The sequence below is a fragment of the Xyrauchen texanus genome, chromosome 14, assembly GCF_025860055.1.
Source record: "Xyrauchen texanus isolate HMW12.3.18 chromosome 14, RBS_HiC_50CHRs, whole genome shotgun sequence".
Taxonomy (NCBI): Eukaryota; Metazoa; Chordata; class Actinopteri; order Cypriniformes; family Catostomidae; genus Xyrauchen; species Xyrauchen texanus.
The window spans coordinates 304,113-322,490 of record NC_068289.1 but is presented as its reverse complement, the minus strand read 5'-3'; the positions used below and the strand labels follow the sequence as shown (position 1 = coordinate 322,490).

General features: G+C 39.0%; 1 protein-coding gene across 9 annotated transcripts; it reads right to left on the bottom strand.

Moving 5' to 3' along the window:
• Window positions 1-1,191: 1,191 nt before the first annotated feature.
• On the bottom strand, window positions 1,192-9,814 carry LOC127654674 (cyclic AMP-responsive element-binding protein 1). 9 transcript variants are annotated; one of them, XM_052141941.1, is made up of 9 exons: window positions 9,666-9,814; window positions 6,718-6,772; window positions 6,522-6,621; window positions 5,134-5,280; window positions 4,827-4,927; window positions 4,607-4,746; window positions 4,239-4,421; window positions 3,667-3,820; window positions 1,192-3,485 (listed from the first exon to the last, which is right to left on the bottom strand). In XM_052141941.1, exons 3-9 carry the CDS (start codon window positions 6,612-6,614, stop codon window positions 3,341-3,343), a joined length of 963 nt encoding a protein of 320 aa, XP_051997901.1. In that variant the 5' UTR covers window positions 6,615-6,621; window positions 6,718-6,772; window positions 9,666-9,814; the 3' UTR covers window positions 1,192-3,340. The 9 variants fall into 9 exon arrangements, with proteins under 9 accessions (XP_051997901.1, XP_051997902.1, XP_051997904.1 ...); XM_052141942.1 differs by having other exon boundaries at window positions 6,718-6,788; window positions 9,666-9,807; XM_052141944.1 differs by having other exon boundaries at window positions 6,718-6,778; window positions 9,666-9,799.
• Between the last annotated feature and the right edge of the window lie 8,564 nt (window positions 9,815-18,378).

Sequence of the window (18,378 nt, the reverse complement as noted above, 5' to 3'; positions counted from 1 at the left end):
CGCGGATTTCTCAAGTGTAGTCGAGAGACAAACTGCTGCAACCTATTTCTTTATATTTGTTTGGCGAAATTGCTAGTCAATTTGCATAATACATTTCACACAATTATACACCAAATTCCTTGTTTCAGTTTTACCAAGTTTAATATATTTTGTTTTAGAGCGTTCCTTCGTTCGTTCGTTCGTTCGTTCATTCATTCATTCATACAGTAGGCTAGGCTAGCGTCGTACGGGTGAAACTGCGCACGATGGCAGACGGTGGTAATATTGTCGACCTGATTTTGGCGAAGCCATTTGAAAGTCTTCCTTAGGAGGAAAAAATTAGAATTAAACAGCAGGGCAGATCAACACCTAAGATTGATTTAGTGCAAAAAATAGGGTAAATAAGTTTATAATGTAGGCCGAAAATGAGCTTCCCCTCTTTGAAAGACCAGCAGCCGCCACTGGTCAAGACAGAGCCCGTCTGAAGGTTGACATAGAGAAGCATAGCACAGTGACATTTTATGGGAGGAACACTGGCGAAGACAAACAAGGCCGTTTATTTAAAGGTATGTCTATTGAGGAGATGCTTCTCGACATCAAATAAACTGCTTTTGTGAGGAAACAGTTCATCACTTAATTGATGTACCACCTGTCAGTCGATCTACAACATGTTTTAAACTAAAAATCCTTTCGGAGTGAACAATGTGTGGCGTTTACTACGATACATTTGCTGTTTTATATATGAAGTCACAGGCGATATTGCGACAGGCAGGTGTTTGTATGGTAACTACAATGGTGACTTACTGTCATAACACATTAGTTGACCGTTACACTCTCTCCTATGGAATAATGCGACGGTTGTTCTCTCAGTATAGAAGATCTCTGGTCAAGAGCAGAGAGCCAATCATAACAGTGGGAATTTACTATCAAGTCTTAAAGGAGAAGCAGCATTAAAACAGAGTGTTTCTCACAGAAAGTCAGAATGAGGGTGGGAAATTATCATTTTTATAAATATATGACTGTATTTTGTGCACAAAAACCTTACTAATATTATAAGTGAACATTCAGAAGCATTTTAAAATAATAAAAGAATGTTAAAATTAATTCTTGAATCCCAGCTTAGGTACAACTACAGTGTTCAGAGTCTACACGACTCCGCATTATTATTATTTGTTTATTGAAGATTTACATTATTGTGTACAAAAGGGAGGTGTGTGTGTGTGGGGTAACATAATGTAACAGTTATATAGTGTTAAGCTTTTACAAATGTAAGTAATGTAACAGAGTATTTACAATACATGTATAGACCGTTGAAACACTATAAAACCCTACATGACTGTAAATAGTGTCCAAAAGGAGAAAGTGATCATACAAAAAGTGCACGATGTGTTCATCCACACAACATTGCTTTTGATTGATTGGCCTTGCATATGCAGGAAGGCAACACGCATATTCAGAGGTTTCTTTAGCCAGCATGGCAATAGGTAACCCTCAATACAAACAAGAGAAATACTGAAAAAACAGTCCATCAATATATAGAGAACATTTGTACTATTAATGAAAACAGGCAGAATTTGCATTTCTCTAAAAGTTGAGTCCAGTGCATTTACAAACAGTGTGTTCTTAGATGAGCCAGTTCAGATTTAGGAGATCTGGTGTCAGAAAGTAATTGGTTTTGTGAACTCAGGTTCAGTGCAGTGTGAGCTTGTGCACAGCAAAAGAGCAGATGGTGAATGTGCTGTGGAGAGATTCTCTAATTTGTCACGCTTGATTTAACACATAAATGACACGTCAGGTAGACGGTATGAAACCTAATAATGTATGCGGGGAGGGATATGATGCTCTCACCAACAGATGCCACTATGTACATCTCATTACAAAGCAATGTCTTTGAACTGTTACCAGGCATTTTTAATACATAATCTGCTTGTTTCCTAGACTTTCTGTAAAATATCACACTCCAATCAAATGTTAATTTGCTGTTAAACATCATTACCTTTTAAATTTCCTCCACCAAATTCAAAGACAATAATTACTGAATTTAAGAAGTACAGTCTGATTTTTATTTTCTCTTTTTTTAAACTATTATTTTGTCCAGGACTGAAATATTTCGGGCAAACTGAGGCATCTTGTAAAATTAACACGATCCATAACTTAAGTTACCAACTGTTCAATAGTTTTTTGAAAAACAAGTTGACAAACAAAACGCAGACAAACAGCTAAAGGAAAAACAGAAACGAAGAGAAATGATTTGTATATATCTTTTTTATGAAATAGCTGCCAAATGCTTATGCCATAATAGAAAGATGACATGTATTCTTTACATCTGTGATCACGTTATCAAATACAAAGACACTGACTCCAAGTTTGTATTGATGCAATGGAAAAATGTACCATATTACGATAAAAAACAAAAAAATCAAATCATGTAATGCTTATAAAACATGCTTTGGCATAATAATGCCAGAGATAGAATGCAGTTCTGTGATACACAAATCATAACACAAAACTGACCTGCCGAATGTATTGAACAAATATGAAGAAACGTCTCGGCCTCATAAATGTTATACGAAACAAATTCACGTCTGTGTGTGAAATTCCTGATTTTGTAACTGTGCATTTGTGTGTGTCAGTGACCAAATGCCAAAAACATAATAACCCTTTAACACTGTGCAACTGTTGCTACGGCAATGGCAGGGTCCTTAGCAGTTAAATTAGCTGCAAAAGTTTTAGTTTGCCATCCAAGATGAGCAAAATTGGTCAAAACCGACATATACATGGGCTTTAATCATGATCATGTAATAAAACACACCTATATCAGTTAATAAATGACATATATTCTATAAACATATATTTATATCGTTTCGAAAGATGGTTGATATTTAAAGATAAAAACATGAACTTAAAACACAAGAGCACTATACACCAAATAAAAGTAACAGTCCGACACGTTCAACCTTTTGAAGGGGATGATGCCGACTCCTGATGTCTACCATACTAAAGAGATGTCAGTTAAATCGTCCTCTTTTTCATTTTTTTAAATCTCTTTTAAAAGATGTTGACTGCTTATATACCAGCACACCGGAAGAATAAAAGTAAAACGTTTCCCAGAAACTTCTCCGAGTCTTGGTTTGAGTTCAGAAGTAAAGATGGAACAGACGTACTTTTTCAAGTCCACAGCAAAGATTTCAGCATTATTTTGTCATTAATGACATGATCCAATGGCCAGGGGGGTCTTCTGTTCAGTTCCCTCCTGTATTTGTGTGTTCATACAGGCAGTCTGCAGCAATTACAAATATTAAAACATTTAGAAAACATGCGTCTGTGTCTGGCCCTTCAGTCTCTGTATGAGGAACAGGCATCACTCTGATTTGTGACAGTAAAGGTCTTTGAGAGCTTTGAGTTCCTCGATTAGTGTTTTGTTCTGGTTCTCCAAAACAGCCACACGGTTCTCCAGACACTTGACATATTCCTTCTTCTTTCGACGGCACTCACGTGCAGCTTCTCTGGAGGGGAAAGCAATTTGAGATGTACTTAGTAGATATGATGTGATGACCGTTTTTAGTCAGTAACATGCAATTCAAAACCTTTCATGCAAGAGTGCCCAACAGTTGTGACCAATGGAAATAAGTTTGATTTCATGTTAGCTTTACTTTAAGTTTCAAGGATCCAGCCTTTTGTTTTTACCTGTTCTTCATGAGACGGACCTCCCTCTTGCGTGTGACCTCTTCAGTACCTCCTTGGCTTGGCAGGGCAGGGGAGGAGGCCATGACCACACCTGGGGCAATAGTGCTGGTAGGTGCAGTGCGGATTTGATAGGTCTGAACATCTCCAGAAGCAGCTGCAGGATAGACGTAACAGTCAACAATCAATCAATCAATCAATACAGGCAAGAACGGAGTACAGATGATGATCTGATGCCAATCAAATATGTAAGTGTATACTCAGGTTAGGGACCTCCTTCATATAACAACCAATAAACAGTCTCAAACTCCGCTAACACAAAGTCAAATCATACAGTTCTTCAAAGACTAGTGGCAAGAAAGAAAGATTATAATTATAATTCTTCCCATCAAAATACAATAACTTGATCTGCCTCTGAAATAACACTTATGACAAATACCCGTGGATAGAATCTAGTCCCATACTGTATTACGAGTGTCGAATATTCTGTTTCACACTGGGGAAATTAAACGTGGAATGAATGCCCAAGTTTCATGCAAACTTGTCAAAATTGGAGGGCAGTTACTACAACTCACCTTGGACTACCACTTGATTGCTGGGCACCAGTATCTGTTGACCATCACTGGTCTGGGCGTACTGCAGGATGGTGGTGCCTGGCTGTGCAGCTGCTGCATTGGTCATAGTTAGAGTCTGCAATCCCTGCACTCCATCTGTGCCGTTATTCGCCAGCTGAATGGCTCCACCTTGCGTAATAGCAACTGAGGAAGAAACAAAGAAGTTGTTCTCCATTTCAATTTTCACATTACACTATATATCTAAAGAATAAATATGTTGGAGCTGTGGCCAAGTACTTGGTACAGACACATTAAGCCTTGATGCTCATGTGGGAGATGCAGGTTCGAATCCAAAGTATCTCAAATAACAAACATGGACTTTGACGTACTGTACTGGCCACTGCTGGTCTGATATATTGGGGTTGGGACAGTCACTGTAGTGATGGCAGGTGCAGCGTCCTCCTCGGATTTCTCCTCTTCGATTCTCGGAACTCCCGGAGCGTCTGATGACAGGTCGTTCAGGATTTTCCTGTGGATCACAGACTGATGTAGGAACATTTCCTCACATGATGTAAAATCCTTGAAAAAGCTTGAAAGACACATACAAACCTATACGAGGGGCGTCTGGAAAGGATCTCTCTCCGTTTCTGAGAGTCAGTCACACTGTCCACCGACTCCTGCGAATCTTCACTCTCCGCTACAGTGGAAATCTGATTAACAGACATAGAAACTACTATTTGTGAACATGCAAGAATCACACATAATATAGTATTGAAGAAAGTATTTTAGTAAGTACCATGTAAGCATTTATGTATGCACAAATTTCACATAATTACGCATTAATGGAATTCAGTGAGGTAAAAAGAATAGAAAGCCTGCCATGAACATTTAGAGATATGTTGGAGGTGTTATCTACCTGCACAGTTTGCACCTGTGGAGACTGAATGACTGAAGGCTGAGCAGCTTGGATCACTCCATGCACCTGCACCGTCTGACCATTGGGGAGCTGCACCAGTGTAACTGTGGGTCCCGAGGTGCTACAGTGTCCTGCAGCCATTGTCACCTTCCCAACACCACACACAAACATTCAAACATAGTCTTCCTTTCCCTGCTATAATGTTAGATAATGAGGCTCTTAATTAAATGTTTAGCAGCTATCACCAATCTGATCATGTCGTGTCGGAGACTCGGAATTACTGTAATTACAAGAATCCAACTTGTAAAATCATTCACGTCTTTAAAGGACTCGTAATTGCAAGCTGTAAACTCTGAATTCAATGAAAGCATAGACTCGTCAGTCGTGATGTCATGTAAATAGGACCACGTTTACATGCACTTATGAAAATGGTTTATTCCCGGGTTTAGCAGAAAATGAGAATGCTGATTTCCTTACGCTGATTAAGGGATTAAGAGAAAGCGGTTTAACACACCTAGAGTTCTCCTCGGGAGCGCAGCTTATTGTGGCCATGGAAACTCATGAGAGGCTTTCTGATGGTTGTTTGAGGAGTGCGCATGTGCGTGAACAGACCGGATAACGTCATAGGATGGAGCCCAACAAAATGTCAACACAGCCAAAGAATTAAAAATTTCTGCGAGTACAGTGGGAGAAGCACAAACATTATAATCCATACCCATTTATACACACGAATGTAAAATATCGACAGTCCCTCACGTTCGTGTATATGCGCTCATACATTGGGGGAATCCTGGAGTTTTATGTAAGAGGGAAACACCACTATAGCAGAGCAGACTGATGCAAAGTTAAGGAACAAACACAGCAACAACTCTGGAATATCTGGAAAGAAATCGAAGCAACGGAGAATAAAATAACAGATGCCATGCTTGTTTTATATACACAAGTGCCACCGGAATATTACTTAGCTGTGGAGATAAATGCTTATTGACCGAGCCGCATGTATATGGGAGTGAAGCGTATGCAGCTTATGTAAGAGTATGCATGTAAACCAGACCGCTGCTTTCTCACAATAAACCGATTTCTGTATCCATGTCACTGTTAAAGGTAGTGAACACAAAGATCTGTTAGATATGCTGGTTTTTATACCATCGTTACCTTCAGCGTTTTCTTTGTTTTCTACAACATATGTAAGGGAATTAATGAAGTGATCAATATCTTGCTATAATCAACATCAAAGCCCTTTTGCCATTATGAGGCCCCATAGAACCTCTGACATGCCATAATTAATTAAAGTAATTCCAACACAACAGGAACGCAGCGAAAATGCGTACAGGATATGTCTTGAAATCATGAATCGTGTAGTAGTGAATTATCAAATGTGTTCCTACCTGTGCAAGAGTGGCAAGCTGGGCCTGGGTGATGTGTTGGCTCTCAGTCTCAGCAGTATCTACACCCTGCTGGGCCCCCGACTCCATGGTCATCAGTCAGCTGGTTAGAAAGCAAGAAGAGGGTTTAACTCTTGTACAGTTTACACCAGTCTCAACCTAAAACTTTGATGTGGCATTGCAGATGAACCATACATACCTATAATAGGGACACCTAGAGAGTATTTTCACAGTTTCCGACTCCTGTCCCCTCTCTGCAACTTAAAGAATCTGAATTAGAGAAACAGGAAGTCTTTATACAATCAGTAACTTTAACAACTCTCTGTTGAAAATCATCCTCCAAACAATGCAGAGTTCTCAGTATGATCAGCACATCTTATATAGTAATATCAGATTACATCAGCAGAGAGGAGCTATTATTATCTGAATAAACAAGACTTTAGGACTGAGGTATTATTCTGTTAAAGTTTATCTGGTGTAGTATCGCAACATAAGTTACTGTGTCATGATTCATAACAACCCTTAACAAAGGTTTGATATCCACTAACAAACACACTTGTGTGAAGGGTTTGTCTAATTGTACAAGCAAACAAATCAAAAAACAAATGCTGCACACTTTCCTGGAAACTAGAGCTTATTTTAGAATATAAAAATACACATGAATAATATGTAGTTAAACCCTTCCTGTGCTGCAACTCTATATGCAGTTTTAATCGAATCATCTGACATGATGTCAGAAATAACGGCACGCGAGATGAGCACATATGAATCCATACACCGGCCGTTTAGTATAAAAACAAACGGTGTCAGATTATAGGCAGATATAAGTCTAAAGCAGTATACACTACTGAGAACAAGATTTTATTCTAATACGGTCGGCATGTGTATGGATGTAGTGGCAGAGCTTTAAAGGAATAGTTCACCAAAAATGAAAATGTTCCCCTCATGCTATCCCAGATGTGGTACTTTCTTTCTTCTGCAGAACACAAATGAAGATTTTTAGCTCTGTTGGTCCATACAATGCAAGTTAATGGTGACCAAGACTTTTAAGCTCCAAAAAGCACATAAAGGCAGCATAAATTAATCCATAAGACTCAGTGATGCGGCTATGTTTTCTGAAGCGATCTAAGGTAAGAGGCTCTGGGTAAGGTCAGACCAAAATGTAAATGTTTGTTTTCACTGTAAATCTGTTCTCACCCAAAATTGCGCATGCTTCAGAAGACATGGACTAAACCGCTGGAGTCATATGGACTACTTTTATGCTGGATTTATGTGCTTTTTTAAGTTAAAAGTTTTGGACCCCATTCCCTTGCATGCTGTTGACCTACATAGCTCAGATAATCTTCTAAAAATCTTCATTTGAAGCAGAAGAAATAAAGTCATGCACATCTGGGAGTAAATGATGAGAGAATTGTCATTTTTGGGTGAACTGTCCCTTTAAAGGGGTACATTTAAAGATGCAATCTATCAGAAAGGGGTTTTACTGCAGAAATTAACACACTGCCAACAATTAAAGCACACCACTAAAATATAAAAAGGTAATAGGAAATATGAAAACATCTAGATGACCTAGTCAACCATGGTGAACTTGCTGAACATGTTTAGGGTGCAGTGACATCTTATAGCAGTGAACACTGGCAGGCCTCTCGTATAATGTATGGCCTAAAAAAGCCCCAGTAAGAGAAACAATGCCCTACAGTGCACAATGGAAAATTAATCAAACTCCCACTGTGACTTCATTCTCATTAAAGTTTAATCTTAACCAGTGCGCAACCCCCAGATGCTCTGAAAATCATCCTTTATTTCTGCGTTGCTTCTACAATAACAACTAATTTGAGAGTGTAAATTTGCTTATGCACTGGCCAGTGATAAAACGTAAGCACTGTAATAAAAGCGTAACCATATAGCATCGTTTTTAAATGAATAGTGCATCACAATATGCAGACTCAACTTCCCTTGAATGTTCAGCATGTGTACAAATGAGAGAATCTGTCCTCGGGGTCTCTCTAAACCATAAACCTGTGACTGGCTTCAGCGCTTTGGGATGTAACTGACACTTCTGCGTTGAGTGCAAAAGAGGAGGGCAGTTATGAAGTATCATTATTGCAGTGTAATCTATATATGAGCTGCACACTGCATGTTATTATAGTATATGTTTTCTATATTGTATACTGCTTTTGATTAAATTGCCATTTCTGTCAGTGATGTTGCCATTTTTGCAAACCAATCAAGTCAAAAAAGTTTGAAACAGAAAAGAAGAGATAAAAAGAGATGGAGAGGGAGGGAGAGATCCAGCATGGCAGGAAGCGTGAACAGACAGTAATGTGATCTCATGACGCTCAGAGTCTGTCTGTGGTTTGATTGGTCATGCATGTTTCTCCCTCTGCTTTTCAAATCCTTTTCTGCCAGATAGATCATTCCAGGAACATGTAGCTGCAGAGCATTCATAGATATTTACATCTACAACCATAAGCATGCAATATATATATATTACACAGTGAAAAGACTAGGAGTTATGCCAATAGAATTTCACCTCAAATGCATAATCATGATAAGTTGGATAGGTTTGTGCAATAAAATATGAAAATATGCAATCTAATATTACGTTTCTTTATTAGTCCTGTGCAATGTGCAGGAGGCAAAAGGGACCCCAGATGATGCATAAATACAGTGTGTGTGTTTGAGGGCGTGTAGTCACAGCAAACATGAAACAATAATAGTGCATTAATATCCTAGTCCAGGGGAATTAGGAAGCAATGGGCGTGTCCAATAAGTCGCACGATGCTGTTGAAGATTAAATTATTCCTAGATTGATTTAAGAGTCTTACACCCCAAATTTACTCCACAGCAGCACACATTTGGTCGTGAAAAAAGCCATTAAGAATAAAATAAAACGTAAATTGTCTTATTGTAAAGAAGCATAATTACAAAAGATATGTTGTGCATCCATGTTTCGCTGCATTTCAGATGTTCAACCCATGCATCAAGATTTCCCACCCTGGTTTGTGTTACTCTCCGGTTTACCTCCCCTCTGCATGCAACAACTACAGCCGCCATGATCTCTTTGTTCCACTGGGCCGAACCCAAACCAGACCATTGTGCCATTAGAGACGAGCCCTTTCCCTCCGGACACTTGTCTCCTCTTACCGATACAGACTCCCTCCGTCACTCTCGAGCCCTCGGAGCTCCACTTTTATTCAGCCGACACGTAAGAGAACGCGTCAGGCTACACCTCCGTCGCGTCACCGAGAACAACAACACAGAGGACGAGACGAAAATCCGATCATCAACCCCACTGCACTGAGCGGGAGTAGCCGAGTGCGTGGCGGAAATAGACGAGTGTCAACGAATATAGACGAAACGTGGCCGAAACAGAACGGAATATTCCGAAGAGGACATGTTTCGAACAAGAATTTGTGAACGTATGACTCTCGAGTCGAGAAATGGTTGGCATACAGAGACATAAAATAAAATATATTTAATCTCTAACACATATTTATTCATTATTTTGACACAATTAATGACTGTTTTAGATAAGAAACGATTAATTCCAAGTGTTGTTATTGAGACAGAAGCCTTAAACAGTGTAGGACTGTAATTAATCATTCACAAAATATACATTTAGGCATAGTTCATAACTAATAATTAATTTAAGATAAATTACCAGACTCAAAAGACAGATTACCCCTATTATTAGCATGGGAGTCAACTTAAAGAGATAGTTTACCCAAAAATGTAAATCATTTAATTCTCATCATTTACTAACCCTCATGCCACCCCATGCCATGACTTTTTTCTTCTGAAGAACACAAAATTAGGATAATTAGAAGAACATCTCATCTCTGTAGGTCGATTCAATGCAAGTGAATGGTGATCAGACCTTTGAAGCAAAAATCCTATAAAGGCCACTTAAAAGTAATCCAAAAGACTCCAGTGGTTTAATCCATGTCTTCAGAAGCGATATGAGAGTGTGGGTCAGAAACAGCATCTCACCCACACTTATAATATCTCCTTTAGATTCGGATGGATTACTTTTATGTGGCCCAAGATATTATTCTAAAAATATTTGTGTTATATTCTTGGGTGAACTATCCAGAGTGGCATTGAGTGGTAAAAAACAAAACTGTCATTGCAATAAAGAGGGACAGGAACCTAAACACATTACACACAATTCTGTGATCTTTTATTATTATCTAATATTTTCAATGAATTGACCAATTCAAAGAATTGTCTAATAATGTATGGCTTGAGAAGGGCAACGTTTGAAATTATAGGAATATTATGTCATCTTACATCTGTATTTGTGCATATTATGTATACCACATCACCTGGGCTGGCATAATATTCCTTTTGGATATTATTCTGCAATTTATAGTCCATCTATTGAACACTTATTTAAAATGTCCTCTCATAATATTAATGTAGATACAATTCAATTTCCAATTTTAATTTTGAGAAGTTAATAAAGCACACTTTTAAGCACAGCTAACACACGGGGGCAGCAGTAACCCTCTCTTGAGAGAAGACTCGCACTCTTATATTTGGTGTTGTAAGGGCCACGTTGATACTGAAGTTGGCCTAAAGGGGGAAGCATTTACACAGAGTGGCAGAGTGCACTCAATAACCCCTCTCCCTCAATGGATATGGGTTCAGGGTGTGTGAGTTTATTCGTGTGGCAACCCTTTTTATAATCCTCAAGATGCCCGTTTGGTGTGCTTTATCTGTTTAATAGCGCTTTACTGCTACAAGCCATAAAACCTGCTTTTTATTGTGACATGAAGCACATTGTTTGGGGAATTGACCGTCTCGTTAATGAACACCCATGAATTTGTGCTTGGTGGATGTCTTCAGGGAAAATGTGACAAAGTGGCGCAATATGTGAAATTATCTTTACGACGATGTGCGGGGCTGACAGTAGACCTAAAGAGTGATGATAGGCGAAAGCTCTTATGATGTACGGCAAAATAAAAAAAATAAATTACAAAAATTGCTCAGTTATCACAACTCCAGCACGTATAAACGACTTGCATTGTGCACGCTGCATGGTCCATATGATACAGAGGCAATGGCCTTGGTTGCTACTGAAAACATAAATCTAAAAGAAACCATCTTGTGTACAGCTAATCTCACTTCTCTGTGATATGTGAGTGAATGTGTGGAGGTGTGTATGCACATCGTATGTATGCTGTTTTATTCATTCTCGCTATTCCTTTTGTATAACTCATCCCATGTGTCGTACCCAGCTCTGAGGTTGACCTTGAGAAAGAACTACATTCAGAGTTAGCCATAGAGTCTCTCTCACCTCCCCTCCTCCACCTTCTTCTCTCCTTTGAGCTCCTGCTGCGTATCATCCCTCGAGTGAACGCTCCCTCTCTCTGTCTCTTGTCTGTGTCTGGTTATATCTCCCTCTCAGCCAAAGAGCACCCATAAGGATAAACAGGACATACAGTGCATGAGTTTGTGCAGTAAGAGTGCTCAAGGTAAAAAATACAATAATAATAACAATATTAATATATATATATATATACGTTCTTTTTTTCTTGTAAGAATGAAAGGAATAGAGAGGGATACATTTAAGCCTTTTCAATACTGCAAATCGTCCACATCCCCAAAACTCATGAAATGTTGTGAGGAAGGGAAGAGTCGAGCTGCATTTGTGATGTGAGAGGTGCAGGATCAGAGACAGCTACTTCGTAAACTTGTATTAATGAACTGTTCAAATTAAAACTGTGATTTGTTTGTAATTATCATGAACTCCTATTTGCATCTCATAAATATTCCATTCAATACACACATTCGTTTAAAATAAAGAAATAAATCAAATAATAAGCTAATGTCTCTATCACTTAATGGCCTATAGGTGGGATTTCAGAACGTGTTTTAGTCGCTGTTTTATATTCAGCTAATTATGCAACACAATTGAGGAAACAACCCTGAGCAAAATATGGTGTTAAATATGATATAAATATGGCGATTCAACTCAGATTGGGGCAATAACAGGACAGATAAAGTGGATAAAGAATTCTGATTTCTCAGTTTCACTATTTAAAGGGATTTCATGTTCATAGTTCAGCTCAGACGACATTTCATAAAAATAATATTTCATCATTCAACACCTGCAGCAGTGGGGCCCAAGTAAAGACACTGACTACCACACCTGGAGGTGTCAGGCTTCCTAAGCAACCAAATGGCCCGGTTGCTAGGGTGGGTATAGTCACATGGAGTAACCTCCTTTTGGTGGCTATAATGTGTTTTTTGCTCTCGGTGGGGAGTGTGGTGAGTATCAGAGGAAATGTGTGATCTGATACTGTCTCATGGTACTGAACGACCATTTAAGTATAGCGTGATATTTACGTTTTGTTTTGTTGTTGTTGTTTTGATGTTCGATTCCAACTTTTTTGGGGTCAACTCCGATTCTCCACTCTAGATGTAAAAGTCCATGTAAAAATAAGAGTCTATTTTTAGTAAGGACAGGGTCAAAGGCCAAAGGGTGGGCATTAGGGGCAGTGCCTTCTAAGTGACACAACGGGACCCTTAAAAATAGCTTGTCAGGCATGAGGGGGAAATGAATTGAAGAGGGAGTTTTCAGTTGTATTATCTTGTTTAATCCAATCATTTAGAGTGCTGCTCCATAATAATTCAGCAGGTTTCCTGTAACTGCTGGTCTTGGATCAGTTTCTCTCACCCAAACTATTAATGTGGCAGGAAAAGCTGACTCTAAATCAGCACCTGCGGCCAACTGAAACCACATTGCTTGCTATGTGTATCATGAGTCATCTTTTTTATTTAATTTATATATAATTATACATGTATATCACATTTTAAATACAAATAGAGCAATTCATGGAGTAAAGCATATTTATTATATTATGGTAACATTAAAACGAGTTTTAATTACACAGCAACATTACCTGTCTGATTCAAATACTTAATCATGGATCATTTATGATTCGAGAAGTTTCAGAAAGAGTCTGTTTATAATTTGTAGGCATACATCTTAAAAGTATTTTTTAGCATTTTAATTAAGTTGAATTATTTTAATTATTTTAATATTTCTTATTTTAAAATAAATTTCAGTCAACTTGAGGCCTCCTTGGAAGTGTGCTGAGGCCCCCTAGTGGGTCCCGACCACCTGGTTGAGAACCACAGGTGTAGGGCATGAGCAGACATACGCCGTATGCCCACCTATCTTTAGGATTTGGGGTATGCCCACCTAAAATGAGTGATGATACATATAGCCGCTAGTTTGCGTACAGAGATTCTCTCTAAATGCGCACGGAGCTGCGGGAGTGCAACTGATGGCACAGACAGACAAACCGACTAATCTTTCCACCATGAACGTTCATTTCAGACACAATTGAATATTTGGAAACCAATCATATTTTCCGTTTCAATAAGGGGCGGGACATTTCCAGTGTGAGGCACAAGCATCCAAATTTATTTCCCTGGTAAACATAAATATATATATATATATATATATATATATATATATATATATATATATATATATAAATAAATAAATAAATAAATATTTGTTTTGCTTGTTACAACAGAAAATGAACACAGCACAATTCAAAATATGTAATATTTTAACCCTAGTCATTCAATTCAATCAAAGTTTATACCAGAGGACATTTCTCCAGAAGTCAGATCTTTGTCCCCATGTGCACTTGCAAACTGTAGTCTGGCTTGTTTATGGTGGTTTTGGAGCAGCGGCTTCTTCCTTGCTGAGCCTTTCAGGTGATGTCCATATAGGACTCGTTTTGCTGTGGATCTAGATACTCGTCCACCTGTTTCCTCCAGCATCTTCACAAGCTCCTTTGCTGTTGTTCTGGGATTGATTTGCACTTTTCACACAAACTACGTTCATCTCTAGGAGACAGAATGCGTCTCCTTCCTGAGCGGTGTGATGGCTGTGTGGTCACATGGTGTTTATACTTGTGTACTATTGAGAAATAGACGCCTCACATGTCCTCAGCTGACGGCTTCATTGATTTCTACCCGCTCAACACCAGTTTCATGTACAACAGTAAAGAGACTCAGGAGGACTTATGGGAAGAATTGCAAAGAAAAAGACACTTTTGAAACAGAAAAACAAAAAGAAAAGGTTTGAGTGGGAAAAGAAGTTCTAAGAAATTTCCTTTGTAAAGAAAGACGACAAATTTGTGTTAATATTCTATAAATTGATTTTAAAACTAAATGGTTATTGGCCAAATCCACTTTCGACCTCTAGTCCAGATAATTTTATCAACTCCTCCTTTCAACTTTCTCTTTCTGTTTGTGGTAATATAAAAATAATCACTGTCAATTCTGAAGCACAAACTGGTAAACAACTCGTTTAAGGGTTAATTTTCCCTAGACATGCACAGATACAGAAAGACTGCCATGATCTGAACAATAAGACGGAATGAAGCATTACAAGTGCATTTCTCCTGTAATATTAATGGATCAGTGTGCTTCAGGTACTAGAGTAAGTGCAGTGTATAGATGAAGTGTAGTTGTTCACTCTATATGAAAGGTTATATTTTTTAAACCCTCATTGCTCTCTGAAAGCATACTGTTTCACTTTTAGTCCAAGTCCAAAGACAAAATATCTAGTATGCACTACTAACTTTTAATTAATTTTCATGAGACTTTCATTTCATGCCTCCTTTTAGGTGTAAACTGGGTCTAAAGCGGGGTATTGGTCAGCACAGCATGATTCTCAGGTCCAAAGAGAGCACCTGGTTGTGTAACACCATAGTGCTTCTCCACAGGGGACATGCATTATGCAGTGATTGCGTTTCCATGCTGCTTCCTCCTGCGCAGCAGTAAAAATAGAAACGCAGACCTTGGTGCTCATGCTTTGTTTACGACTGTGCCATCCTCCCTCGCTCCTGAGCACATACAGTAATTACTCAAACACCTACACACACATCCCAGAGATATTAAGATCAGGAGTCAGGCCCCACAAGGAGACAGTGTCCTGAGATGCCAAAGATCCCACCAAGCTTTTTATGACTTACAGAACTTATTAATACAACTTACACACCAATGTGTTCAGCCTCAGTGCATGAGGTGTAGAGGAAGGAAATAAATGCAGACAACTCTGTATAAGGTTATCTAATACTTTATCCAATGTTAAATACATTTTGTTATACATGATTTTTAAATAACATGTTTTGACTAGTAACGGACCGAACTCAAGTTGATGTCTCTTTGAGAGTTGTGAGTGGCAACTTTGCTTTAGCACAACCGACTGTGTATATTTTAAACAACAGTGAAGGCCAATGAGATTTCCTCCAGGTATACAAAATGTGCTCTGTTTCTGTTGTCACCTTTGCAGTTCTAGTGCCTATTATAAGGAACAGCACAATATAAAAGCGAGTGCAACTTCACTGACAGCTACACTGAGGCAGCCTTTGAACCCACGCATCAATAAAAACTGTGGCTCTTACTTTCCCTGTAAGTCTACAGATATCAACACAGAAGTCACACAAACAAGAGAGAGAGAGAGACAAGACTGAGAACTGGGGTACATGCCCGCTGGATGAAAGTAACAGTCTATCGCTTATTGTTTAAAACAAACTTTACCTTTAAAAAAAACGAATATATATATATATATATATATATATGAAAATGAATCTGCAGTTTTTAACTGAATATAATTATTTTCATTACCTTTTTACTAACAAATACTATTGCATATATGAAATTCATTTTTGATCAAATCTAGACAGACCCCATTTCCAGCAGCATCACTCCAACACCTTATTCTTGAATAATCATAATAAATTGGTACTAGAATCACTTGCCATTAAATCAAACACTGTTAAAAAAAGATATTTGGTTCATTAAATGAAGCTGAACATTGTCTTTGTGTTTGTGTTTGAGTTGCACAGTATGCAATAGACTGGCATGTCTTAAGGTCAATATTAGGTCAAAAATGGCAAAATAGAAACATCTTTCTCTAGAAACTCATCAGTCAATCATTGTTTTGAGGAATGAAGGCAATACATATACACACACACATATATATATATATATATATATATATATATATATATATATATATATATATAAATAATGCTTGAAATGGCCAAAAAACTGCAGATTTCATCCAAAGGTGTAACTACAGTCTTCAGACACAAAGCACAACTGACTCTAACAAGGACAGAAAGAGATGTGGAAGATGTGCAACTAAACAAGAGGATCAGTACATCAGAGTCTCTAGTTTGAGACGCCTCACATGTCCTCCGCTGACGGCTTCATTGAATTCTACCCGCTCAACACCAGTTTCATGTACAACAGTAAAGAGAAGACTCTTATGGGAACAATTGCAAAGAAAAAGCCTCTTTTGAAATAGAAATACAAGAAGAAAAGGTTTGAGTGGGCAAAGAAACAGACATTGGACAACAGATAATTGGAAAAGAGTGTTTTGGATCTGAACCCCATTGAGCTTTTGTGGGATCAGCTAGACTATAAGATGCGTGAGAAGTGCCCGACAAGACAGACACATCTATGTCAAGTGTTACAGGAAGTGTGGGGTGAAAGGTCACCTGCTACAGGAAGTGTGGGGTGAAAGATCAAGTGCTACAGGAAGTGTGGGGTGAAAGGGCAAGTGCTACAGGAAGTGTGGGGTGAAAGGTCAAGTGCTACAGGAAGTGTGGGGTGAAAGGTCAAGTGCTACAGGAAGTGTGGGTGAAAGGGCAAGTGCTACAGGAAGTGTGGGGTGAAAGGTCAAGTGCTACAGGAAGTGTGGGGTGAAAGGTCACCTGAGTATCTGGACAAACTGACCGCTAGAATAACAAGGATCTGTAAAGCTGTCATTGCTGCACGTGGAAGATTTTTTTATGAGAACTCTTTGTTCCCGCGCATCCTGGAAAACCTGGAATTTTGCAATGCAGTTTTCCAGTCATGGAAAAGTCATGGAAAATTTGAAAAATACCTAAATGTCCTGGAAAATAATGATTTGTCCTATAAAATATTAATATAACCATTTGAATGTGTTGCTAGCAAGGTTTCCGTTAACAATCTGACTGGGAATAGGAGTCAAATACACATTTGTATATTTCACTGCTGACGGCTGCACATTGTGAAGCGACATCAGCGGTTAAGGGCGCTTACACCCTCATGATTGATTACAGCAGTGGCCATTCGTGTGTTTGGCAAACGTGGTGCAACCGAGGCAGATCTCTTGATTGGTTACAGCTACGACCAATCGCGTGCTTTGCAGCACATGCGAATTAAGAAGTGGCCTTTGTGAAACTTCTCTACTTGTACCGACCGACTGAATGAGAGGGGCATGTATTCGAATCATTCTCTGACGCAGCATAAACTTCCCCTGCTATCCTTGCCTTTGGGACAGCAGGGACACCAAGGCACACTACCACAGGCGGGACTGGCCACAACGGACCGAGATCTCTGTGGCGAGGAAATCAAGTGGGAGCCACTGTTGGACCCCCAGAAGGTGACAATGCCACCACTGCACATCAAATTGGGCCTTATGAAACAACTTATGAAAGGCCGACACCTTATGATAAGGAGTCGGAAGCCTTCAAGTACCTTCAAAGACTTCATTCCTAAACTGTCTGAGGCAAAGGTCAAAGCTGGTGTATTCGTCAGAACACAGATAAAGAAGATCCTGGAGTGCAATGAATTCCCCAAGAAGCTCACTATTAAGGAGAAAGCGGCTTGGAACAGTTTTGTTGCAGTGGTTCGGGGCCACAAGGCCAAAACTATGTGGAGCCGGTTGAGACTCCGGTGAAGAACTACGGCACAATGGGATGTAGGATGTCCCTCAAAGTCCATATGTGACTGGTGCAGTCTGCGTTGTGAAATGCAAAAGAAATGCAAAACAGTCTGTAAACTGTGTGCTCAC

What these genes read in the sequence shown, in the direction of transcription:
- LOC127654674 (XM_052141941.1), bottom strand. Translation starts at nt 6,614, where the DNA reads ATGACCATGGAGTCGGGGGCCCAGCAGGGTGTAGATACTGCTGAGACT. An exon ending in AGCTTGCCACTCTTGCACAG is followed by an intron (nt 5,281 to 6,521) that starts GTAGGAACACAT and finishes GGTGTTGGGAAG; the next exon opens with GTGACAATGGCTGCAGGACA. An exon ending in CAATCAAGTGGTAGTCCAAG is followed by an intron (nt 3,821 to 4,238) that starts GTGAGTTGTAGT and finishes TCTATCCTGCAG; the next exon opens with CTGCTTCTGGAGATGTTCAG.